At 40.0% G+C, this 26,692-nt stretch overlaps 2 protein-coding genes and 2 long non-coding RNA genes across 6 annotated transcripts; 3 read left to right on the forward strand and 1 right to left on the reverse strand.

Moving 5' to 3' along the window:
• Nucleotides 1-964: 964 nt before the first annotated feature.
• Nucleotides 965-5,409, forward strand: slc35b4 (solute carrier family 35 member B4). Its single transcript, XM_079682769.1, has 10 exons — nt 965-1,218; nt 1,811-1,924; nt 2,022-2,124; nt 2,233-2,282; nt 2,383-2,464; nt 2,566-2,626; nt 3,091-3,200; nt 3,311-3,386; nt 3,497-3,572; nt 4,462-5,409. The coding sequence occupies exons 1-10, from the start codon at nt 1,142-1,144 to the stop codon at nt 4,709-4,711; spliced, it is 999 nt and encodes a 332-aa protein (XP_079538895.1). The 5' UTR covers nt 965-1,141; the 3' UTR covers nt 4,712-5,409.
• A 1,197-nt stretch (nt 5,410-6,606) lies between these two features.
• Nucleotides 6,607-13,165, forward strand: LOC307040176 (uncharacterized protein). Of its 3 annotated transcripts, XM_079682768.1 has the most exons (10): nt 6,612-6,930; nt 8,004-9,164; nt 9,195-9,741; nt 9,832-9,946; nt 10,727-10,907; nt 11,023-11,037; nt 11,261-11,344; nt 11,919-11,989; nt 12,408-12,543; nt 12,636-13,165. In XM_079682768.1, the coding sequence occupies exons 1-10, from the start codon at nt 6,859-6,861 to the stop codon at nt 12,657-12,659; spliced, it is 2,406 nt and encodes an 801-aa protein (XP_079538894.1). In that variant the 5' UTR covers nt 6,612-6,858; the 3' UTR covers nt 12,660-13,165. The 3 variants fall into 3 exon arrangements, with proteins under 3 accessions (XP_079538893.1, XP_079538894.1, XP_079538892.1); XM_079682766.1 differs by having other exon boundaries at nt 6,613-6,930; nt 8,004-9,741; XM_079682767.1 differs by lacking the exon at nt 11,023-11,037 and having other exon boundaries at nt 6,607-6,930; nt 8,004-9,741.
• A 3,441-nt stretch (nt 13,166-16,606) lies between these two features.
• On the reverse strand, nt 16,607-17,799 carry LOC307041302. The gene is made up of 3 exons (XR_013808720.1): nt 17,651-17,799; nt 17,182-17,210; nt 16,607-16,742 (listed from the first exon to the last, which is right to left on the reverse strand). It is a non-coding gene; the product is annotated as an uncharacterized lncRNA (long non-coding RNA).
• A 3,548-nt stretch (nt 17,800-21,347) lies between these two features.
• On the forward strand, nt 21,348-25,738 carry LOC307041660. The gene is made up of 2 exons (XR_013808841.1): nt 21,348-21,603; nt 22,279-25,738. It is a non-coding gene; the product is annotated as an uncharacterized lncRNA (long non-coding RNA).
• The last annotated feature ends 954 nt before the right edge of the window (nt 25,739-26,692 follow it).

The following is a 26,692-nucleotide window of genomic DNA, read 5'->3' on the forward strand; positions in this document are numbered from 1 at the left end:
TACAGTGTAGTTAAGTAGGCAATACACATCTTAAGTCCCAGGCTCCTCCAACAATACAACATAAATGCATAAAACAACATTTTATTTTTAAACAATAGAAATGGCGCAAGAACAAAAAGAGTAAAAAAGAAAAAGTGCAAGAGAATGTTTCAGATTGAACTGCAAGTAATGCAGGAGAAGTGAAGTATGGTAAAATAGACAAGCTCAAGTCCATAATTTTTCCATAAACACTGTCCAGTGATATTCCAGATAACTCCAGACAGTTTTTAACACCAAGAGATTCCAGGTGTTTCCTCCACTGCAGTCTTTCCATCCAGACAGTGTTTTATTTTTTCCAGACTCATATTCATCTAGGATCAATGTTTTCCACATGGAGATAGATGGAGAGTCCTCTCAAACCCACTTTACCAGAAGAGACAAATATATATTAAGACTGAAAACAATGTTTACCCAAGGACATTGTATAATTCAGAAAAAAAACCTCTAAAAGGTTAAAGATGGCAAAACATGATGAAAACACAGGAAGGGCAGACATACAAAGAGAAATTCTAATGAGACCAAAAAACGGATAAATTGTAAAAAAAAAAAGTATATTGCAAGTTTCTATATTTTATATTTAAGTGTATTGGCTTTTGCAGCAGGGCTGGTTTTGTAATATAAGAGGTGTAGTGATATTATCCAGAGATTTGAGCGGAGTGAGACCTCCATTTTAAAGAGACAACTGATCTGCGCATGCGTTAGAATGTTTGTGTGCGTCACTGTTGCGCAGTCATTGCGCTGTTAAAGCAACATTATACTCTTTCAATTCGTTATGTTTCACCTATTTTACCCATATTTACTCTTACTTTTGCTCCCTACACAGTATTTTTTATTTATTTCGTAATATTCCCTGAAATACGGAGAACATTAAGGACATTGCGTACCCTTTTTCCCCTAGTTGTGTCAGAAAGGAACTACAACTCCCATGAGCCTATGCAATAAGGAAGTTTCAATCTCAGACGTGTTCAGAGTTTGTGTTGAAGCAGAATTATCTCTTGCAAGACACACAATCAGCTGTTGACTTGCAAATATGCACCGATCAGAAATCCGCTTCATTGAGTGACACCTTTTCCACAGAGCTCCTGCTTCTGCTTTCACCAACATGGGGACTGCTTTCGCGATTGTTCTGGTGTTTGTGGGATGTTGCTGTAACGTGGTGTCTCTGGAGCTGCTTGTAAGGTCAGTGACAAACTTAGACTGTGTATTAAACTCCTGTGCACTTAACTAGAAAAAGGTTTCACAGCTGTGTTTGCCTTGAGTGTGTGTGTGAGTGTATCCAATGTGTAGCAACTGTAGAGTCATTTATTATCAATTTGTCAGAGAAAGGCTTCTCGTGTAAGTGCCACTAGGAGCTTATCTTGTACTTGTGTTTAACTTATTATAGATTAAGTGCTCTAAAGTGATTGGTGCTTTTAAGAATAAGATAAGAGATAACTTAATGTATCCCAAAGTTCAAAATTTTGTGGCAACATCTCTTCATTTGAAAGATGGTATAAATATTCTTTCTTTTAAGAACATATTATATTTTTCATTAATAGAAATTGAACAAGAAATAGTAGAAGAACATGAAGCATATGGAAGTGAATGCCAGAGTTGTTTGTATATTCTATTGAATCCTTATGACCTTCTGCCATAGAGGTACCCACTTTTTCTGGGGTGCATAACACATGCAAATATGTCAATTATTGAGTCTGTGTTTTGCAATGTCATCCTTTAAAGCTTAACATCTTGGATATAACACCTGGATATTCTCTGTTGTTGTGTCCTGCAGACAGTTTCCAGGATGTGGAAACATAGTCACCTTCGCTCAGTTCCTCTTCATCGCATTAGAAGGTTTCATCTTTGAAACAAAATTTGGGACGAAGAAACCAGCGATCCCTATCCGGTAATAACTCAACCAGGTGGTCTGAACGTCCTGCTGCAGGAAAATATGTAGAATGGACACTAAAACAAACCTGTTATCTCACATCTCTCTTCCCCAGCAACTATGTGATCATGGTGACCATGTTCTTCACTGTCAGTGTGATCAACAACTACGCTCTCAACTTCAACATCGCCATGCCGCTGCACATGATCTTCAGATCGGTAAGAGCTGCCTTTTGTCTTCTTCTAACCTTTTATTATTGAGTTTCTTTAATATGACATTACTTCCATGTATGACCTGAGTCTGATGTCTGTCTTGTTTCCTTACAGGGTTCGCTAATCGCTAACATGATCCTGGGAATAATCATCCTGAAAAAAAGGTACACCTTCCTGAAAACCATGATACTTCAGATATGATATCGATAAAGTCTTCAGGTTGAAAAGCACTCATTTCTGTCTCCCCTTCTTCTCCCCCTGCAGGTACACAGCAAGCAAATATCTGTCTATAGCTTTAATTTCAGCGGGTATCTTCATCTGCACCATCATGTCTGCCAAACAAGTGGTGAGAGCCTTTTTTATCAGTACAAGACTTCTTCTCTTTCAAAGTGCATGCAACATTGATCTGAAATGTTTCTGAGGCATTTTGTCATTTTGTTTCTGCAGAATGTAGCCACTGAGGGATCAGAAGAGCAAGGCTTTTACCCACTGATCCACTGGCTTATAGGTGAGTTGCACTTTCAATTGAGAATTCAAAATGGAGATGAAAAGACCGCAACCATGGATTATTGAAATTACATTGTGAATCATTTAGTAAAAAAAAATGACAAGAAAATGTGTACATGTCCATCATAACTCACCACAGGCCAAAGACATATCTTAAATTACATATTTATTCCAAAACTTAAACATGTTTAATTTACATGCAAATAAAAGAGAGAAAGCAGCGAAGTTTAACAGCGTTTTTCTCATTTTTGCTGATAAAACTACAAACAAAATGTAACAAAATCATATTAATAAACCTTCTGTCGATTGACCTTATTGGAATGAGTGTGACGAAGCCAACCGAGCTCATAATTCGATTTAAAATGAAAAGGTACAATTAATCAAATGTAAGAGACAGATTCAGATTTAACATCTATCTCATTAACATGATCTCCTAAAGTGATTTTATTATTTTGTTTTCTTCAGGTATCGCCATGTTGACCTTTGCTCTGCTGATGTCTGCGAGGATGGGCATTTTCCAGGAGACACTGTACAAGCAGTACGGAAAACACTCCAAGGAAGCCCTCTTCTATAATGTCAGTTGTATCCCTGCTCCGACATGATTGGGCTCTTTGGAAATATTCTCTCTGGGGAGTCCATTATGGCTTCAACAGCTATCGATCTTTTTATTCCCATCTCTGTGTAGCACTGCCTGCCTCTGCCGGGCTTCCTGCTCCTCTGCACCGACATCTACAACCACGCCGTCCACTTCAGTCACAGCAGTGAGTGTTATTAATACATATCAATAAAGCCCTTTTGTATTGTATTGTTATTATGTCAGGAGAGCATCTTTCTCACAGATGTAAATGAACTTCTCTTTGCTCCCTCTCAGCTCCTACAGTTGTTCCTGTGGTCGGAGGGACGATGCCAATATTGTGGCTCTACCTCCTGATCAACGTCATCACACAGTATCCTGACAAACACGTTTATATCACTACCTTCTATTTATTTATCCAATTTAAAAGTGATTACACTAGTGACCGACCTCCAAAAGAGCCCCCAGGCTGATTAAGAAAATAGGAAGAAACAGTATATTTTTCAAAAAATACTTTGACTTTATCATTCATTTTGATTTCTCTCTAATCCGTGCTTTTTTCTTGTAAAATATTGTATAGTTCTGGTGGGTTGCTAGTAGACACACTGTTTGTGTCATAGTTAGTGTTGGCTATCAAACATTTGTCAACCGCTGTTTGTTGTTGGTCTGATAGTTCGAGTACCCACATTTCGGTAGTGAATTATTTCTCCAACATTGTAAATAAAGTATGCATATTCTGTCAAATTAAAAATAAATATATAGGTTAAACAAATTCAATGGGTAAAATAAGATGCAAGTTATTCTGAAATTAAGGAATATCTTTTAATATGCTATTAAAAGATCCTGAAAACGTATCCCTAGCACATTTTAGGTTAAGGATCATCTTTAAAAATAGCCTGGGTGTGCTTTCAATACACTGGCAGAAACCCAATAACCTGCTGTTCCCAACACTGATCACGTCTCCTCTGAAACTCACGCATCATGTTCACACAGGTATCAAAACATATTGCACAATTAGCTCACAGGTGAAAAGATAAGAAACCACTTTTTATTATTTTCTAAAATAACAAATTATTCTTGTTTTTATCAGCTTGAGTGTACAACATATTTCGTTTGTTTTTAACTATGTGAGGAAATCAACAAACTGTAAATACTTCACTGGAGACAAAACAAGATAGTTACACTGGCTGTCCAAGACCTAAGCTGAATTAATTTAGTATTGTCTCCCCCTCTTGTTACAGCCTTTAACCAGTGTTTTTCAGGTATGTGTGCATCAGAGGTGTCTTCATCCTGACCACAGAGTGCGCCTCGCTGACCGTCACTCTGGTGGTGACCCTGAGGAAGTTCCTCAGCCTCATCATCTCCATCATGTACTTCCAGAACCCCTTCACCACGTGGCACTGGGTGGGCACGGCGGTCGTCTTCCTCGGCACGCTGCTGTACACAGAGGTGTTGAGCAGTGTGTGGGCGGCTCTGCGTGGACCAGGCGGCAAGGCCAAGAAGGCCGAGTGAAGAAGAGGAGGAAGAAGAAGAAGAGGATGATAAGGGACTAATGGTCAGATAGAAACACAGCGAGTGTGACGGACTTAGAGGTTGTTTTTGGTCAAAACTACCTGCAGCGATTTTATGAAGTTATGTCATTTTATGTCTCACACTCACACACACACACACACACACACACACACACACACACACACACACACACACACACACACACACACACACACACACACACACAGTTTAGACTAGAGGATAAGTGTGGTGATACTTTATATTTTCATTATTATCAGCTAATCTCTAGGAGACTCAAATAGGAGAGTTTGCTGCTTTTTGGGTTGGTCTAATATTGAAGTTATTTCAATATATTTGGGCTTTAAACTGTTAATTGAAGCTTTTAAAACTTGTCACATATCTTTCAAATGTTAAATAATTTCCCGGAACAAAACTCGTCACTGAAGTTTTAGCAAAAATTATTCGAACACGACTAAATAGTGCATTTTTTAAGGAGTATTTTTAGCTGTGACTCAATACACAATAATAGAGGGAACATGTGTTGTGTCTCAATAATTTGTTTTTAATGATTGTTGTGAAATAATGGCGCTCTAGAACAGACAGAGAAAGTTGTATTAAGCTTTGGCTACTGGGTCACTTTGTTGTTTTTTCCTAAATCGGATTATTGATAATAAAATATCACCAGCCGTATTCTTAAATATTGGTACCTCATTCGTTTTATCAGGTGCAAAATGATGGTGCAACTTTCTTGTCTTTAAAAGTTGTTATTATTTATTTTCTCAATGTGACAGCTAATTTACTCCATTTTAGCACTGATACCAACGTGTGTCAGCGCAGTGAACGCAATACTGTGATGCTGTTGGACGTAAGACTATTCCTACGTTAATGTTTAGGAGCAGCTGGAAACACTGTTTGTATAGAGGGATAACTTATGTGGATCATAAGGATGCTGTAATCTTGTTTTCCTCATCTGTCAAACTGTCTCAGGTGTATTTCATCAGTTTTCCTCAACAGGAAACATCCCATCTTAAAATAAACCTTTACACTCTCATTAAAACGACAACCTGCTACAAATATACAGAAGATACCAGAGTAGCTGTTGCTAATTTAAAGGGCTGTACTTGAGTATAATTTTGAAGTACTTGTACTTTACATGAGTATTAATAACTGAACCTCCTTCATACTTCTGCTCGTCTACGTCTAAGTTGCCTTTACTCCTCTCACATAACAAAAAAATATAATTGTTGTGATGTATTTTAGATTAAGCAACCGAGCAGTAAAGATCCACGTTTTCCCCCTATAACATTAAAGTTATGCTTACATAAAATGTATCTTCACAATGATACAATTATATAATATACATAATTATGAAATGAGACATTTTGCATTAAAAGTGCTTTAACTTTCTGTACTTTAGAAATATATTATGAAGTGTTATTTAACGTGTACCTTGAGTACTGCTTGAGTATTTCTACATGCTTTCATTGCTACTTTTAATTAAATGAGTACTACCACTTCTTTAAAATAAACTTAAAGTAGAAAAAGTATGCCGAAAGCCCCATTTCAGAATAGAGTATCATATTTTTGGATTGTAATACATCATTTGAAAGATGATGATCCTGCTGCTGTGTATTGTAATAATAGGCTATATTATATTAATGTCTTGATTATACTTTACATCAAGTATTTTAATCTGTCAAGTAAATAGCAATATAGCGGATACTTTACATGTAGCCTACAACATAGGCCTACAATATTTTCTTTTGAATTGTAGTAGAGTAGTCATGAAGTAGCATAAAATGTAAATTCTCAAGCCAAGTACAAGTAATTAAAAATGCCCTTTCAGTACTTGTGTAAATGTACTAAGTCAGGCTACTTCAAAACACTGATAAATTGTTAGTTTTATAAGTGTTGTTTGCTGGGACACAATGTTCCTTCATGTCTGACACGCTGTAAAGCAAACGGACCAATCAGGAGCCGCGTTGTTCAGCAATATCCAATAGCAGCAGCTCTTGTTGACGCTCGGAGTGGGAAGGGCAGATTGTTGCAGCTGTAGAGTTGATATCACTGAGCGCACATCCACCTTGTGGATTAAATAATATCATACATACTAAGAGTAGCGAGTATCTGCTGCTGCTGGAGTGTGGATGGGGGGAAACAGTCCGAGTCACCTCCCAGGAGAGGAGGGTGGAGGAGTCAATTTTGTGAAGGGCATTCGGGTGAGTGAAAGCTTAGGGAGAATGCATGGATCTGAAAGTGGGAGAAAGTATTCAAACAATTACTGCACACTGTTTCAATGCACAGACCCTCATTGCACAGGGCAGGAGTGTTAGGCAAGCCCTGCTGATTTATACTTTTCTGATTTTGAGATGTAGTATTTTTTTGTATTGATTGAACTGGACCTCATGTTTGTTGTCACTGCAAAAATGTAGGCTTTCACACACTGCTGTGGTGTTAAATATAGCAAGAAAATGGTGGGCTGTAACATGGACTACAAGGAAAATACAAATACTTGTACACCTGCTTGAATAATCTTATTAAGGAGATGATCTAATTTATTAAAAAATAAATCACGTTTTTTTTTTTTAAATAAAACTTATGTCACCGTTTTTAAAAGCCAATTCTAAATTCGTGTTTGAGTATTTAAACAAGCCCCAGAAGTTATTTTGAGGTAGTTATCAAACTGCGACCTTTGTTTATCGACCACTATCGGTGACCTCCTGCAACACCAAGGGAACTTTAAAACTCTAAGGATAGAGCAGCAAAGTAAACATTAAGCTGATACACACATAATTATGTATAACTAATCAACCACAAGGAGTGGAAGGTTAGGCAGGTCCATATTATGTAATAATTGTAGAGATTGTAAGAACGTTTTTCAAATTTCTACAACTAAAGTTCTGTTCTTGACTAGACTACATACTGAAGCACTCCTACTGAATTTCCTCTCTAGGGATCGATACGTTTTGACCTGATTTTTAGTATTTAGAGACTTTCTTTGTGATCATGGCCTTCAGATCTCAGATAGGTCTTAAACATTATTTAATTAGAATGAATTTACTCTTAAAGAATACAGAAGTGTTCATCAGACAGAAGTAAAGTTGCAAAGACATGATTTTCCGACACGATGAGAGCTCCATTTCTTTTAATCTATGTAGGCCGGTCACATGTCGCACTACTAAAGCCAGATAAAGAAAAAGAGGTCAAAAGCACTTAAAGAAAAACACTTAACTATAAGAAGAAATCCTTAACAAATCCATGTAATTTAAGTGTTTCTCTTGTTTCTCTCCAGCTGTCAGACAAAGTGATCCATCGGATGAAGGAGTCTAAGGTCGTCGCTCCTCCACCTTCACAGAAACCACGTCCTCCTCCACCTGAAACACAAACACCACCTCCCGTTCCCCCCCCCTCAGTCAAAAACGTACTCCCTCTCCTGACACCTCCACCTCCGTTCACCCCCCCACAACAAACTCTTGAAACCCCATCCCTTCCTCCATCAGTGGAACTGGCCCCTCCTGTAAAACTCGTACTTCCACCTCCTGTGAAGTTTCACTCCCTGCCAGAAGCTCCACCTCTAGCTGACCCTGTTCTCTCCTCTCCACCTCCGCCTACTGCACCTCCACAAGTAGAGGCACCTGTGGAGTCTCCTCCTCCACCCGCTGTAGTGGAGCCAGTAGTCCCAACTCCATTTGAATCCTTCCTCCGACCTCATGTCGAGCCAGAAACCCTGTCTCCACCTCCAGTAGCAGAACCTGTTGTCATACCTCCACCTGTGGACTTGGCTGTTGCTCCACCTGAACCTCTATCTTCCCCTCCGCCCTCTGAAACACCTGCTGCTGTAGCTCTGTCTGTTGAACCTCTTCATTCTGCTTTACTGTCTGCTCCACCAGAGGAAACAGGTCAGGCTCCACCCACTGTTGAATTAACCCCAATAACACCACCCTGTCCTGTTGAGGCTGCAGTCCCTCCTGCTGCAGCTTTTGATTTAACGCCTGCATGTGAAACGCTTCCACCTCCATCACCTCAAGAGCAGCTGGAAGCACCCACTCCTCTTTTTGAATCAGTGGCAGCTCCATCTTCTCCACCAGAGTATGTGGCAGCACCATCTACTCTTTTAGAGTCCATTGCACCACCCTGTTGTCCACCAGAGCCAATGACAGCACCATCTCCTACCTTAGAGTCGCTGGCAGCTCCCTGTCTTTCACTAGAGCTTGTGGCACCACCATCTCCTGCCCCGGAGCCGGTGGCCCCACCCACCCCTCTTTTAGAGCTGGTAACAGCACCACCTACTCCCACTGAGACGGTGGCACCGTCTGCCCCTCTTGTAGAGTCTGTTGCACCACCCGCTCCTCTCCCAGAGCCAGTGACAGCACCAGCTCCTCTTTTGGAATCTGTGGTGGCACCTTCCCCTCCCCCAGAGATTGTGGAAGTACCCTCTACTACTTCAGAGCAGGTGGAAGCACCCTCTCCTACTCCAGAGCAGATGGAAGCACCCTCTCCTCTTTTAGAGTGTGTTGCACCACCCGCTCCTCTCCCAGAGCCAGTGACAGCACCAGCTCCTTCCTTAGATTTGGTGGCGGCACCTTCCCCTCCCCCAGAGATTGTGGAAGCACCCTCTACTACTCCAGAGCAGGTGGAAGCACCCACTCCTCTCCCAGAGCCAGTGGCAGCCCCTCTAGAGCTTGTTGCAGCACCATCTTCTCCCCTGGAGCCAGAAGCACCACCCTCTCCTCTTATAGAGTTGGTTGCTGCACCCTGTCCTCCCCCCGAGGCCCTGGCGGCACCTTCACCTCTCCCAGAGCTCACTTTTGAAGAGCCCTCCCCTCCCTGTCACTGTGTGGAGTTGGCTCTTGTACCCTCTGATGCACCTGTAAGCCATTCCTTCGTCGAGCCTCTGGCACCACCTCCACCTGCTCCTACTCCACCTGCTCCTGCTCCACCTGCTGAGGAGCCCACCATGACGGTGTTTCTGCCCCCTGCCGTTGAGGCTGAAGCTCCTACTGTAGCCTCAGCAGCTCCACCTGCAGCAGGTGAGCTGATCGCCAAGGAAAAGATTGTAGCAAGATTTTTAAATACAATTTTTTTTAAAGCTTTTTATCAATGATTGAATGTGTTTACAGCCCCAACTCCTCCTCCTGAGGTGGTGGAGGAGAACCTCAGGCAGAAGATCAAAGAGGAGATGCAGATGAGTCTGGAGGAGGAGATCTACCAGAGGAGGAAGGAGCTGCAGCGACAGTAAGGAATCCTGTTTCTGTGACATGTGCTCTTATGTGGGAACCCTTGGGTCCTGTTGCTGTGTGATTAGATGAACTGTATATATGTTGTTTCCACTTTAATTGAAATAAGATGTCTGATTAATATGTAGCAGTGAGCCATTGAATTGAATATTGGTTTGATTAATCGGTTACAAATTCACAAACTCTCACCCAGAGTTGAAAAAAGTGTGTGTGTGTGTGTGTGTGTGTGTGTGTGTGTGTGTGTGTGTGTGTGTGTGTGTGTGTGTGTGTGTGTGTGTGTGTGTGTGTGTGTGTGTGTGTGTGTGTGTGTGTGTGTGTGTGTGTGTGTGTGTGTGTGTGTGTGTGTGTGTGTGTGTGTGTGTGTGTGTGTGTGTGTGTGTGTGTGTGTGTGTGTGTGTGTGTGTGTGTGTGTGTGTGTGTGTGTGTGTGTGTGTGTGTGTGTGTGTGTGTTATTTTCATTATTAGTTGATTGGCCAATTACTTTTCTAGCTCGAATAATCGTTTTGTGTATGAAATGTCAGAAAATATTGAAAAATGCACATCATAATTTCCACGATTTCCATCTATGGCCAAAACCGAAAGATAATCAGTGAAGAGTGATACTAAGCAGCACATCCTCATATTTCAGAAGCTAAAGATTGAACATTTTGCTTGAAAAATAGCATCAAAATTGCAGTTGATGATATTTCTTTCTATCAACTTATTAACTTATTTCATCGCTTTAAGCTAATGTGTGACGGATGAACCAGTGCAAGTAGAACATGTGAACTGTGTGCAGGCTGGACGAGATAAGGGCTCAGGCTCATGCAGAGGCCCTGTCAGCCGCTCAGATGCAGGTGGAGAAGCAGGTGATGAAGACGCTGCAGGCGGAGAAGGCGGCGTACGTGGAGAACCTGACGGAGGCCATCGCGAGGGAGCGAATAAAAACTGACGATGAGAGGCTGATGGTGCAGCTTTACGTAAGCACACAAACAACACGATCTGTACATCGATAGGATCTCTCGTGACAATGTGAAAGCCCTTCCTCCTCTTACTGTGAATCTCTTTCTTTCTTGCCCTCTTGTGTTGTTTCAGCGGATGGAGGTGAAGGTAAGACGGGAGATCATTTACACGTGCATGACTCACTTTTTCACTTTCATTCTAATCTAATCGCACTGAAGCCGCTGAGTTTATGCTTTGCTGCTCTCCATTTCTTTGATGATGAGATAAGAAAATAAAGTGATATCACATATTGGAATTCTGTTTACTGTCCACAATATATGAAATCATGAACATTTCATTTTGGATTTAGCTAACACATTTAAACTCACAGGCTCATCAGCTGGAGGAGCGGGAGAAAGAGCTGAGGAAACGAGACGCTCTCTACAGGGAACACGTCACAAAACTCGAAAAAAAGGTGAACACAATGTAGAGCAGTGCTTCTCAAAGTGTGGTCCGCGGACAACTGGTGGTCCGTGAGCGCCCCCTAGTGGTCCGTGAGTATATTGGTAAAATTTCACATTTGAAATACATTTATTAATTTAAGTTTTCCGCACTCTCGCGGGAATATCTCCGCAATGGAGCAAGGATACATTTCACTTTCAATTGCATGATATAGCCCAGCGCAACACCTTCATCACACGTGTTGCCACTTGTTTGTACCATTTTCAGGCGATTTGTAATATCTTCTAGAAAAACGATGTGTTTTTTTATATTTGTAGAGTTACGTGGTCCGCGAGTATGTTTTTATTGGTTAAGTGGTCCTTTGTATGAAAAAGTTTGAGAAACACTGATGTAGAGAATCGCCTGAATCTGCAGCTCTTATTGTAGCTTCATAATGAGTATTTGATCATTGTTAAGCTCTCCACAAATTTACAAACTGTACATTGTGTCGTTTACAGCAGCAGCATACAGGCATTGTCAGAGAACAAGCTCTTTATATTTTACGTGTTGTAATATTTTACCTTTGAGTTTTTTTCCCTGTTTGACAGTGCACTGAGTTTTATAAAGTGACGGCTGAGAGCTTCCAGAAGGGCAAAGAAGACACTCACAACCGTTTTGCGTAAGTTTGGAATCATTGTATTTGCATGAATCCAAAAATGACATCCAAATGTGCCTGTCTTAATAATCTGGTCTTAAAGAGGACCTAGTGTGCTCATTTGCAGGTTCATATTGTATTTTTTGTCTCTACTGTGCTTCAATGTTCAAAAAGGTATTTACTTTTCTCATACTGCCTGTTCTGCAGCACCTCTTTTCACCCTCTGTCTGAAACCAGAGCCCAGTCCGCAACATAGTGATGTCACTATGTTTTGGAAGTAAACAAATGAGTCCAATAGACGTGTTTCAGGCAGAGGGAGGAAGTGTGTGGGAGAGAAACTCCCTGTGGAGGGAACTAAAGGATTTTAGCGTATATATAAGATATTTCTCTACTTTGCATGTTTCAGAAACCATTGTTCTTTATATTTACATGTGTCTCACAGGCGTGTTGATATCCAGCCGGTTTGCAGTGACCTGCAGGGTCAGATTCTGAAATGCTACAGGGAGAACACTGGAAAGACTCTGTCCTGCTCCAGTATCGCCTCGGCCTACATGCAGTGTGTGGACAATGCCAAGAAGGTATGACTACAATATATATATATATAAAAATCTACCACAGTCACTCTTTGATACATGTCAAAATGATTTTTTTTTCACTCCTCCATCTACAGAATAAACTGAGCACAGGAGGGTAATGTGACTTGATGAAGACATCTGACAGATGTAAGAAAGCAAAAGAAACTTGATGAAGATAATTCAACAAATGAACGATTTACTGGAAACACAGGAGTCACAGGAGAATCAACTCCAGGCTTTACACTAGTCTGGAACAAGTGCCAGTGGTTTGAAGATCATCTGAAAGCCTGTTGTGCCACAGCAGTAGCAAATCGATCAAACCTGGTGTCGAAAATAAGGCAAATCACAACAAAGGAGCAAACGATGAAAACTTTAGAATTCAAGTATTTGTATAAGATATAAGGAGTGCTGTTGATCATCATGTATGTATGCCTTGAAGTTAGGAAAGCTATTATCATATTGCAGATGCATGAAAGAATTGTTCATTGAGCTGAGTGTGAAGTGACACACACCTATAAGTGTTTGAGGTTATTGTACTGTACATACATTATTTCACGGGTTATTTCTGGTGCATGCACAAAGAAATTAAAGACATCTCAATAAACTTTGTTGTGGAATCACAAAACGACTTGTTTTTGTTTTGCGTGTTTGATACCCTCTAGTGGATGAATCATGTCCTCATCTAAAGTTGAATATATTTTTTACATTTTGATGTCACATGAACATTTCTGAAAACATTCACTTGCAGGGATATTTAAATAAATGTTTTATATAACATAACATGCAATATTCATTCGTAGGGTATAAAGCCATTTTAGGTAAGCTTCCACTGTACATATGTGCCAGATTTGCTCCAGTTTGTGACTCTTACAACCTCAGATCCAGTGCCTGGATACGGTTCCAGGGTCCTGCCGTGCGGACTGAGGCTGGGAAAACGAGTCTTTTTTTATCATGGTCCTTGGTCTTGGAATGACCTTCAATCACGCCTCAAACTGAGGGCACTTGTCTCAATAGCATGTTTTAAATTGAAGTTGTCTGAGGTCCTTACCACCAGCTGCTCTTGCAGTAATAAGTAGTGTACCTTTCTGTAAACTGTCCTAATGTGCACAATGTAGTGACTGCTTTTAGTCTTCTTGTTTACTTAGTTGTGTTCTCTGTATTTTACATGTCTGTGTTATGTGTAAGAACGTGTAACGTTGCTGCCTTCTTGGCCAGGCCAGAATTGTAGTAACCAGTTTATTTTTTTATGTTTATAGCATTTCACTGTTTTATTTGTACTTTGTATAAACTGTCAAATAACAAATCAACTGTTCAAACCTTTTAGATGACACAGCTCATTGTGGTTGGTCTGGTTTATTTCAGTTGTTATACACACACAAAAAACATTATTTCTTTAAATGATGCTGTATTTTTCCCCCCACAATGCAATGCACAATGATAAAATGAGCCAAAAAAGAATACCTTGCTACTAATCAAACCAATCAACAAATTCAAAGTGAGATCTGTACAAGTCTATAATGCTCTATTTGAAAATTACTGACCTGAAACAAATAACTGTATACAATTAATAGTAAAGAATTTGGGACACTGTGTCTGGCTCAACTTGCTCTCAACATACTATTTTTGATTCGTTTTTGTTGCTCTTAAATATAACTCTTACACTCAACATCAGACAAGACACTGATAACACCAGTAGAGGTCCCTCCACCTTCAGACTGCTACTCAAAACATTTCCTCATCCATCCGTTATTGATTAAAGGAAGGATGGCATTCCCTTTTGTTAGTGTCACTTATTAACCATTCTTCAAACAACATGGTGGGTTCATTGACTGTAATTGTACCTGGTTAACATATGCCAGGTTTTGAAGTAGAGTTGTTTTAGACAGTTAATATTCCTCTATTTTTGTGGTAAAACTAAAGCAATATTAATCTTTAACGTTGAGGGATTCTAAATGAAAGGATAACTGATTTTGATATACTGTATAAAGTGATTACAAGTGGTGACACCATTTGCTTCTGATTATAGATGAGCAGAAGCATGGAACAGGATAAAAATGGATTTATGTGCAACTGTATTAAAGGGAGGTTCATTTTAAATAGTTGCATTTCTTATTAGATCTCGAGTCTTTCTGCTCCTAATTTTGGTGAAACCACAGTGCTGCTAAATCGAGGACTTGCGTGCTTGTTAACATGTGAGGTTTCGTCTCATCTAATTTTAGTTACACAATGTGCTGGTTGATTTCAGGAGGAAGTGAGTGTCTGCATGCATGTCTGGCTGAAAGAAGTCGCTCACATTCACAGAGATGGGGAATAAAATCTTGTTTGCCATTTAGAGATGATATAAAAGGATCTGCTCTATGCTACGTGAGCTTGTGTGATGTGAGGAAGTTCTACAGCCATAAAACGATCTCGAAATAAATGGTTGTTAAGCCAAAGATAAGGTCGCTTCTCTTGGTTTCTTACATTTTGGAAGTACTTGCATGTATTTTACCTTCTTATTTTCAGTCTTACTGCATTAGTGAACTTTGCTTTGAACTCTGAATTTGATTTGTCAAAACATATTAAAGCTTATTTATTTATTTAATGAGATATAGTTAAAACTTCCCTTCACGTTGAAGCCTAAAAGGACTTCCACAAGCAGTCATTAAAGTGTTTGTTTACCCTTGCAGCTTACATCCTCATCTATACTGGCTGTACAAGAAAAGCCATGAAAGTAAAAACCAAGGAGCAGCTGTGCTCAGCAGACCAGATCTGACATGCATTTCTTTCATTTGCCACAGAGGAAGCAGCGGCCACAGGCACCAGTGTATCTGTGGCATTTTGTGTTTATGCACAAGACTGGTGTGTGTACTAAACATTATGTAATTGCATTTGAGTACACTCATGCAATTTGACAAAGTAGCCTACTACTCTAGAAGCATCATGTTTTGTGTGTGTACCATCTGTGTTTACTATCAAATGAACTAATGAAGTACCAACATCCAGAGCAATAACATGCAAAGTTTCCAAACTTCTCGAGAAACACAGTATGTTTTTAGTGGTTCTGACAGTTTTTCTCACTTCACAGGAGTCATTGATTGATCATGTTCGACTTTTTGTTAATGCAAACATGAACAGTTTTGAACCTGAACAGTATGACTGGCAAAGGTCATTTAAAGCTGCTGTGACTTTAATAAATATATTTAGCGACACTAGTGTCTGGACATGAATCTCTCAACAACTATTAAATAGATTGCCATCCAAAGATGGTAAATATGACAGCTAAACATGCATTGTCATTGTAAGCATACTAGCACACTGCTGAAGTTCATAGCTCATGTGCAGCCTTGACTAGCTGCTTCGCCGTAGCCTCTTTGTCTTTACTTTTCTCGCTCACTCGCTGGTATCATTTTATATTTCCTTTAGGAGTTTGTGAAGCGCAAAACGAAACTCCAAGAGATTTAATTAAGAAAACCCTGTAGTCATGGGTGAAAACAGGACTCCAAAAAAATGCTAATGTGTCTCTGTGTCTGCGGATGTGTAATTAGGCAACAGTTTGCGAAAAAAGTTTACTTTACTTATTGTGTCAAAGTTGTGCTTACAGTTTGGTCTTGCTGCCCACAAGTGGCCACAAATAATCACATAAAGCAGTTTCAACGGTAACTAAAATAGTGATGTTCTCTGTGTCCTTGTTCAGGGGTCGTCGTTCCCACTTGGGGCTCTGACCGCCATCTCTCTTCACTGCTCGATATTTCCAGGTCCATTTTCATGGTGCAGATCACAAACGTGATCATCTGACCCTCCAAATTTTAGTCAGACACTCTCCATTTGCTCTTACTGTCTGCTGTCTGAGTGAACCAAACAGGTGACTCTCACCAACTCCCTCCCCTCAAACTGTATCTTTTTTAAGTGATTCTTCGTGTTAGCCAGCGTCGGTATGTCGATCTGATGAGGGTGGATTTGGGTCAAAAGCAGCGTCATCCTTTTGCTTTCTTCTTCAGTTTGTGCCAATGAGAGTGGGATTATTAAAGTTGTGCTGAACTGGCACACACATACCCTTTCCTTGCACCACATTTGGTTAAAACTCAATTCATCAGTTTTGGGCCCACACTGGAAAGACGGTAAGCAAAGAGCCAACGCTGTTATCTGGCCTTGAGTCAGGGCAGATGGTTCGAGGTTTGACACTTCCATCTTAATGATCCTTCGCTTTGGCCTCACCGAACCTGTTGCCAAAACATAGAAAATCAACTTGCCTTGCATTAATTACGTAACATTAAATTAAATTTAGCTGATGCGGTAAACCATGGTGATACAAACTCACAATAATAAAGTTAGCCAAAAGCATTGTAAGTGGTGGTGCATTGGCTTCAAATGGGCTAAGCCTTGTAAGGGCTGGAAATATTAAAAATATTTTTGTTGGGTCTAAAGGTCTCTAGACGAAGTGAAGACTAACGTAAACGGCTCTTACAGCTCTGCTCATTTCAATGGGGAGCTCGTTCCACACCTTTAGAGCCAGAGTAGCTAACAGGTGTATTTTTGTTGATCGGTACCTGAATAGTGATCAAATTAGCTGATGCCAATACGTCTTAAAGTGACCATTTTCAACAGATTTTTCAAATAATACCTCACCCAGAGAGTTGGGATTCTATGTGGATAACATACCTGCAGATTCATCCATGTTGTTGGCTGACCTGTAAAAAATGGTCAAAAGTTTTCTTTCGTCCTGTTCAGATATGAAATGTTCATATAAATCTTCCATTTTACTTTGTTTAAAGAGATCTGAAGATACCTTTCTTTGCATCTGAGTGAGCACAGTTTTTTTTAATCAAAGCAATGTTAACATTCTGAATTCTCACATTCGTTGCTACAATAATAAAATATAGGCCTGATAGTTCTGGCCTCACTGCCCATGTAACTTAGATTTTAATGGAACAATTGTGAATGTAACATTTGAAGTGATAGTGATTCAAATAAGAAAAATATACTATATGTTTTGAGCAAATCTCAGGGGCAAAACAATGATGACACTTGATATATCTGCCTTTGAAATGCAAGCAGTCCGATATTAGCGCTTCTGTGTTATCTCTCAGCCCATCATGCAGGTAGAAAATGTAGCTTTGCTTTTAAATACCTATGTAGATTAATTTCTTTGGTTTAGAAGGTGATGGAATGAATCTTAGCTGGTTACATTTATTTAAAAGGAAACAATATCAAGTAAATGAGGCCTGTTGGTTCCACAGAGAAAAGCCCATTACTGTTACTGTCACAAGGAGTTTGTATTCTCCTTGTTGTTTCCTGGCATGTCTCCTTTCTGCTCTTTTCCCTCAGGCCATACCCTCCCTCACACTACCCAGATCTGCCATCCTCACACCATCCAGCAGATGTCCTCAGACTCACCTCCCACCTACACACCTGCTATCATTTCCTTCATCCGCTCTGCCCGGCCTTCCCCTCCTACCTCCTCACCTGTGTCTTATTTACTCATCAGCCACTCTGCGGATTTAGCAGACGTCACCTTCCCACCAGAACACTTCTGCCTGTGTTGGACTTAGTGGCAAAAGTTCAAAACAACACTCTGCATCATGAGTGCCATAAGAAAAAATGTGAGTAAAACAAATGAGTATGTGCTTAAATCAAAGGCAGTTGGACTCAACAGGGATCCTTACACCATACAAAATAACTAGTTGTCAGTGGATATTGACGCGTGGCCAGGAATCTGGTTTCCTGACATTTATATGTTCCTGATTACGACGCAGGGGAAAATCCACAAAGCAAAGCCTGAAGTCTACAAAACCCTTGGTGGCTCAACTACTCCAAAGCCGGATTTGTCTGTGATATTAAAGTGACAGGGCATAATTAATATTTCGGTTGTTTTATTACACTTTTTCATTTAAAGAATTGTACACTAGCTTAAATGGAGCCAAAGATTCAACATAGCCTACCTGACATAAAATTGCATCTGCAAATCCACATTTTGCTGACTGGATCACAGTTGTCTTTGCAGATTTCAATAATCCATTTAAATCAGTTGTCTTTAGCCTTCAACAGTCTATTTGTATAATCGAATTCAGAACAGATCTTTCCCTTTTTTTTTTATATGTATTTTTACAACATTCAAACTGAACTGTAATCACTTCCGCATATGTGAAGTGACATGCATACACTCGATGAATGTGAACCTTGGCCACCTGTAAGCTTTACTTTTGATTATGCCTTCAGTAATCTTGCTCCAACATCGTGTTGTATTTGAATGTGATTCGGTACAGTAGCAACCTTGGCCAAGTCACTCTTTATTGATTTTACTTCTCAATGGGATTTCCTGGTAAAATAAATTGCACACATTCTCCTTTATGAAGGTAACTATCTCTTCTGCTGTTAGTGTGGGAGGTGTGTGTATGGCTTTGCTGAAATAATCTTCATTTTGGGTACTGAAATATACATCCAAGCATCCAATTCTTCTCAGTATCACCTGTGCTGTATGTGGGTTATATCTGCTGCATTTAGCTGGCATACGAAGGCATCGAGTTTGTCGTTACGCAATCCTGTCCTTTCTTTAGTGGTGCTATAGTGATTGTTACCAAGGATGCGTCTGAAGCCTGCAGACTACTTTCGTAGTTTGTTACATAACAATGTTTGTTTTTTCTTTGGTAGATTTCTCTTTTTGCCTGCTGAGCTTGCAGTTGTGTGACATCTTTTGATTTTGCATGACAATGGTGTTATACAAGGTGTATATATGCAACAAAAATAAACCATATTGAATAGAGACTAATGGTAATCATGCAGCAGTTTCTTTATTGCAACCTGCAATGTTCTCTGGGTAATATAGATATTACATAAGGGTTCATATTTAGCAGTAAGATGAGAGTGGCATCAATCTTCTCATCTTGCTCTCTGCCAGAAACCAGAAAGCATATTCCCCAACATTTCAAACTATAACTTTAGATTCACTTTTAAACTTCATGCTTCATGTTCATCACACAGAAGTAACACCCACCCAGGCTGTCTTGATGTCGCTCCAAGTTCAGCGCAGTCGGAGAATTTAATTTGAGCGTTTGACAGTTCAGCAGTCTCGATATAGCTCATGTCTGTTTGCTGGTTGTCAGAGTAACACAAACAGAGAGAAGAAGAAGGTGCAGGGAAGCTCATTACTGCCTGGAAAAGTAAAAAAAAATTATTAAAACATGGCCTTTTGATGAAAAACAATATCCCGGAAAAGAAAAAATAAGTATCTCAAAGTAAGTTTGCGATATAGGCCAATTCCAAGTCATTACTTTGAGAAACTATATCATTATTTAAGAAGTTTCTTATTGTCTTGCAAAATGTAGTTAATATTTTTGAGAGTCATTTATTATTCTAAAAAGGTTCCAAGTGTTTGGGGATATTTAGTCATTATTTTTGACAAAGCTTCCCTTTTTTATTTTCAAGACCTGAAATCATTATTTTGAAAAGATTTCTAAGTCATTTGCGACATTGCTCCAATATTTTGGGGTAGTTTCTCATTACAATGACTTACAGGATCTTTTTTTTAAATCTTTAGATCTTTCATATGCAGCAGAGTGAACAGAGGAGTTATATTTTCAGTTTCTCTGAGTCTTTTTAGCAGAGATGTGCTGTGGTCAGGATGGTCAGGATGGTAAGGATGTTGGGCGGAGGTCAGCTGCAGGACTGACAACATCTGGAATTGAATCCCTTTAATGCTGCGGCTGTGGATTCACACACAGCTGGAAGAAAGCATTAGAGTAAAAGAGAAGAGGGTGGGAGGTCCAAGGAGGAGAGAGTGGCAGCAGGTGCACACAGCGCTGCAGGAGGATGCTGGATGGCTGACAGAAGGATCAAAGTGTGGATGTTGTTGTAGAGATTATCATGATGAGGAGGCAGGACGGTTGATGTGACTCAGCTCTCAGAGCCACTTCCTTTGGCATCTTCAGGATGGACAGATGAAAGGAGAACAGAGAGCGACTCATCTTGTGGTCATCTGACTCACCATATAGGAACGGATACTGGGAAAGGAAGCTGGGTGATGGGTGGGGGCGTGGCCTATGTATACGAGTGCTCTGTGCCTTTGGTGTTTGACAGAGGCTCAATTATTCAATTTCCCGTCACACCAGAGGAATGCAGGGTGAGATTCCTGCTCTGTGAGTCGTGCCCTCTCACCTGCCATCACCATACGGATACTATTTTATCCTTCCCTTTCCCCCCTCGGCCGGGAAATTCCCCAGTTTGTGTGCTTTTACTCATGGAGGAAGTTACAGGGCTTGTTTTAAGCCGTGTTGTTCTGGCAATCATTGGATACAAGTTGCGGCTTGGTTTAACAATATGTTCCTGTTTTCGCACTTGATTCAGCTCACTTGAAGGAGGTCAGGAGTTTAATCCAGTCATAGAATAACTGGAAACAAGGAAAAATACCGAACATGTGGGGCTGATCGCTTACAAGCATGAGGGTCATGTGGATGAAGTGGGTACATGGAGTAAATTGCATGTTTGCGTTGCTGAGAGAGAAAATATGCTTTGTCATGCTGGGTGTGTTGTGTTTGTGTAAGAGAGATTGTGATTTACTGTAAATTGTATTTCCAGTATGGTTAATTATCTTGTGAGAACTGTTTTTTACGATGATTACATTTCACTGTTCATAACGTGTGTGTGTGTGTGTGTGTGTGTGTGTGTGTGTGTGTGTGTGTGTGTGTGTGTGTGTGTGTGTGTGTGTGTGTGTGTGTGTGTGTGTGTGTGTGTGTGTGTGTGTGTGTGTGTGTGTGTGTGTGTGTGTGTGTGTGTGTGTGTGTGTGTGTGTGTGTGTGTGTGTGTGTGTGTGTGTGTGTGTGTGTGATCATTTGGATGAACAGCTCACACTGACTGTAAAGAGCAGAGAGAGAGAGAAGAGGGGGCTGTGCTCTCGCTGGCATCTCCATCTCATAACTCCTCTGACGCTCAGTGTGTTCAGACAGTCACACTCACACAGAAATACACACATCCATGCAGCCTGAAGACAACCCTGAGGACTGCAGCACCTGTACAGTTCCGGATAAAATACTTCAGTCGGAGCAGTGTGTGTGAGAACCTCGCAAGGAGAAAATAATGAATCGTGTGGTAAGTGAAGGATAATTTCCAACAGGTTAGTGTTTGTGTTTATTACTGTGATCATGTGTTTGCTCATTTATTTTCTGTGTTTTAAAATTTGTTTTACTTACTCTTTTGTTGTTTCACTGTTTATATTTAATTGTATGAGGTGGGTTACTCAAAGTGACGTAGCATTTTCACTTTCAGTCTATTTTTGAACCACTGTCAGTCAGCTGTAGCTATGCAGAGTGACTGCTTTCTGACATGTCTTGAAAACTTGTTTGGCTTTAAATTAATTTTTCTTGACGACCATTAACTGGAAAACAACTGCCAAAATCAGTGGGAGGGAATTAATCAGCTGGCTTACCAGGAGAAGAAACACCAAGGAGGTTTCTTTCTGGGTAAACGTTTAAATTCAACAACAAAGTATAAGAGTCCTTCTCTCGGTCACATTGAAAATGTGATGCTAGTACGATCCAACGATCCACATCTTTCTTTATACTGAAGTATCTTATGTGCGATTCGTACTCCTTTTTATTTTGCTCTCATTTGGAAGTATCATATATGTCAGTGCCAGGGACCTGGATCCTGTCTGACGATAGTTTGGGTGTATGTATATATAGTTACAGTACATATTCTCTGCAAACCTCATTCTGTCATTTAAATCCTGCTTGTGATGAAGTGTTTCTTTGCCACTGCTCTCAGGCAAGGCGATAAAGGTCCAGACTAATTAACGGCAGACTGGCAGGCCTCTAAAATCCCCTTGTGGTTACTCATCCTTCGGCATCAAATAAGGTGACATGTTTTTCCATATTTTTTGACATAATTGATTCAGTTTTTGCTTTTTTTTTACACACTTGACTTCATACATAACCATCACCGTGCAGAGACTGATATATGATTTAATAAACAGGAGACCGCGGCTGCCTCTTGAAAATGAAAAGCCCAGGAAATATTTTCTATGACTCATCTGTCACAAGGTGAAACAGAAGTTTAGGAAGCGGAGCTGTTGTGTTGGCACATGACGCACAAGTCAGTTTATCAAGTGTTGACATCATAGACTGACTTATCTGCCGTGCAGTGTCATAAAGTTATAGAGAGTTCTGTTGGGTTTCAAAAGCTTTACTGTTGTTTGATCCTGTAGATTCCGTAATCAAGCAACAGAGATTTATGGATGTGTTCTCTGCTTTTTGAAGATTTGATGAGAAGATTGATACCACCGTCTGTTCAATATAAACCCAGTTAGCTTAGCATCAAACTGGAAACGGTTTGAAAAAACTAGCTTGGCTCTGTCTAAAGTTGACTGAAACCTCAAGTTGTTGGTTTTTATATGTTGGTTTCGTAAGCATCGATCAAACTAGATATAAGATGTTCTTTTTTAAATGGAGCAAGGCTAACCGGTTCCCACTGTTTTCTGTCTTTATAGAAAGCTAAGCCCACTAGATGCTAGCCATACTGTAGTTTCATAAAGACATATTTTATAGATACAGTATCTCTTTGCAAGACAGAGAATGACTTTAATTGACTGAATGTTGAACTGCTTTTCTAATGGTAATGAACTGTGATGCTAATATGAGCACGCAGAAAATAAAACCATTTCATTGGGAGTAGATAATCATCAGAGCTATGCACCAGTAATCTTTTTGTTTTGTTGCTGTCTTCAATGGTAAATACTTTAAATATTTGAGGCACCCAAAGGTGTTGCTGTTTTTCGTTCCCCATCAGGAACCTCAATGTCAATTCAGCTTTACACGGGTCAACAAGCCTCCGTGTCCATGTCCATGATGAATAGGAAACCTTTCCTCTAGATTCAATACGTCCTCCCCCTTCCTCATCTGACTTCCTCACGAGCACATGATTGCACATATTCATCGGGTTATACCTTCTGCCATTAAGGATAATTGCTCTGCCTGCCCTGTCCTAAACTTGAACTCACTTAAGCATGCTGGAGAGCATCAGTGCAATATGAACATCGAGCTGCAACCAGAGACGCACCAAGCCTCCAAGAAGAGCGCCAGTAGAGGAGGTGCAAATGCATATGGGAGAGCTGTATGTAATATTGTTAAAGTAAAGTAAGCCTATATCCATTCAATATTTAGTTCCTTTAAATCAATGTAACCCTTCATAATATACAAAGCTGTGCATTTTTATTTAAGGAATGGGACAACTAGCCACATGTTTATAGCTAACATATACAATATAAACAGGATTGTCAACTCTACTGATTTATTTAAATTAGGTAATTGGTTACATTCACTGTGAATTAAGAAACCAAAGTATACTAGTGACTGATTCTATATAGCTGGAGTGAGGGGCACTTTCATAGCTCATCTGATCTGAGCAATGCAGAAAGGCTGAGTCTTTGCAGTATTGGCTCCTGGTTCAAAACAGACTTCTGGCTCTATGCATGTCAACCCGTCCCTCTCCCTTTGTCTCTATGACTGTTTTATCAATTAAAAACAAAAATGATGGCCAATAGGCCGCAATGACATTAAAGACATTTCTGAAATGATGGATTTTAGTTTTAGTGTGCCAATGAAAAAATATAACGATAAATATCAGACATCAAGGCTGCCTCCATGAGACTCCACTAAGTTCAGCTCTTCATATCCAACTGACTCACTCCTGATCTGAATGATTGGATGCTTAATGACTGCAGACATACATATCGATGTGATGATGAGAGATAAATTGATGACTAAAGTCTTGATGGATGCCTACTGGGCTTATTCTCAGTAAGCTGCGGCTCAGTCATCATTCTGGTTTGGTGATGCATAGCATTTCCCATCAAACCCAGAGGAGTGTGGCATTTTATTTCCTTTCACTTAACTCCTCCAGGACTGTTTTGTTTGTCTAATGTGGCAAAGATGGCACGAGAACAAACCTTCTCCTTGACTGGAATCATGATTTATCCTGCATCTTTTTGTCTGCCTGTCGTTTTAAATGTATTTAGATGGCCCATGTGGTACAGTAGGAAGGGGAAGCGGAGGTGTGATGAACAGTGTGTCATATATAAACCTTCACCCCCTCCAACTCCTGCTCAAATAAAGCCATCTGGGAACAAACATGAGTCATAGCATTATTTATTAGCCCTGCTGGACCTGATACCTTTATGCTGCACATTTAATGCCAACAATATCTCGATCATAATGCATGATATTTTTCCCACATGTCTCTTCTTTTCCTGCTGTTGGGTCTTTGTAATCATGTTTTGTTAAAAAAAACATTAAGACAGTAAATGTTACACCTTTATTTTAACAGTGTTTACCTAAATGGTGCGTTTTCCCTTGTACGGTTATGATTGAAACACTGCCCTGACATGACAGGTGCGGCATGTTGTTTTCTAAAATGTCAAGCAGTTTCCTTAAACTGTGTTCTCATCCCTACATGTCTCAAACTTGATTGTTTTTACTGCATTGATTGTTTTTGTGTGTGATGAGTTTGGTCTCTTTAGGTGGAGTACTGGAAGACCTTAAATAAATATCCCTTTGAACTTTAATTTACTCTTCCACTGACTTCCTGGTTTGGCTCTGTCTTTCAATGTAACCACACCCTCTACTGTTCGCTTTTGGCCATCGTGCAGCGAGAGGAGCAAACACAGGACAACCTCCCTCTTCAAACAACAGCTACTTTTCACCCACATCTGCACCCAGTTACCAGCACAGGTCCATGTTACACAACATCAGAATCTCTTTTCTGTGTATCCAACATGTCTCAAGAACAAAGCACTGAGTGTCTATACAACCAGAAAACTGCACTCAGAAACTGATTTCATTTGGTGACGTAGATGTTTGTACCAAGTCTCTAGCACCATATGAAATCAGAGTTCTGGGAGGTAGATGATCATCATGTGCTGGTGCTGTACATGGATAAACTGAAATATGAGATGCCACAAAGTAGGTCATATTTGTATAATTTACTGCTCTGTCCCGCTTCGTTCACAAACTGGTCCCAGCTGCTGCTCTGCTTCTTGTTGAATGCTGTGTTCTCTCCGATTGGCTCAAACATACTTTCATCATGAATCCAGTTTCATTGATAACCATAAAATCAGCTATATATATATATACACTGTGATTTTGAAGATCACGATTTGCTCCACACACTATGTATAAAATACTGAAATTATCTTGTATTTTGTGCTAATAAATTGTACAATAAGCCTTAATTTCTTTATGTCTTTAATAAACCTCAAAGCAACTGTCAATAAAGCTTTTCATTGCAGCTATGGTACATTTACACTCATCTGTACTCAACGGAAGGTAACTGCTTTTGCTTCTTTATTAGTGCTCAAGGTTTTCTGGCTTCAGCTGAAATCAATTGAAATGACTGAATGGAATCCATTGGCCTCATTTAACCAAACTCAGTCGAAAATATGTTACATGACAAAGGTTGAAAGAGCCCTACCACCCCCTCTTTGATGGATTTTATCAACAAAAATAAGGACATGCAAGTTGAGAGTATAGAAGTTCTTCTTGACATTGAAAAATCTATTTAGTAGCTGCTTTTTATATGAGCTTGCCCATGTCAGAGAATTGTTGAGATCGCGGCACTTTTCTTCTGGTTACAAGGTTAGATTAATTGTATTTGATTAAAATGCTCCAGAACAGCCACTGAATGGCCCTTGTAAGTCTAAACAGGCAAGGAGAGTGCTGGAAAAAATATTTCAAAGAAAGAAGAATGTTGGATACAACTTAAATCTCAGAAATAAACCTCAAGGTGAGATTGCTTTGTCAAATATATCCATCTGTTTGTGTTTGATCTCATCCAATTATAAATGCACACTTTTATATGTATGGATGCACCCCACCCCTGACTTTATGAAGACACTATGGCAGTGACATCAGGCGTAATATCTCATGTGACTGACAGGTATGTTGATTCAAGTGGAACGGATGGCCGTACTGAAGTGATGATGTTCTCCTGAAGGACAGAGCTGCAGTATCTCACCCTGTCCTGTTGACTGATGGTCGGGTCGTATAGGGGACGGTCTAAAGGGCTTTCAGAGTATATATCAAATCTCATCCTGATCATTATATTTTAGCCAGTGATGTCCATTAAGTTCCTTCTTAAAACATACGTATATATGAGAGCCTTTCCTGATTTTGTTTTAATTTATTTT

This window comes from Notothenia rossii (genome assembly GCF_949606895.1).
Source record: "Notothenia rossii genome assembly, chromosome: 5".
NCBI lineage: Eukaryota > Metazoa > Chordata > Actinopteri > Perciformes > Nototheniidae > Notothenia > Notothenia rossii.

Coding starts and splice junctions, on each gene's coding strand:
- slc35b4 (XM_079682769.1), top strand. CDS start 1,142: ATGGGGACTGCTTTCGCGATTGTTCTGGTGTTTGTGGGATGTTGCTGT. Junction 2,465..2,565: donor TCATGTCTGCCAAACAAGTG/GTGAGAGCCTTT, acceptor TTGTTTCTGCAG/AATGTAGCCACTGAGGGATC. Junction 3,201..3,310: donor AGGAAGCCCTCTTCTATAAT/GTCAGTTGTATC, acceptor ATCTCTGTGTAG/CACTGCCTGCCTCTGCCGGG.
- LOC307040176 (XM_079682766.1), top strand. CDS start 6,859: ATGGGGGGAAACAGTCCGAGTCACCTCCCAGGAGAGGAGGGTGGAGGA. Junction 9,947..10,726: donor AGGAAGGAGCTGCAGCGACA/GTAAGGAATCCT, acceptor AACTGTGTGCAG/GCTGGACGAGATAAGGGCTC. Junction 11,990..12,407: donor GACACTCACAACCGTTTTGC/GTAAGTTTGGAA, acceptor TGTGTCTCACAG/GCGTGTTGATATCCAGCCGG.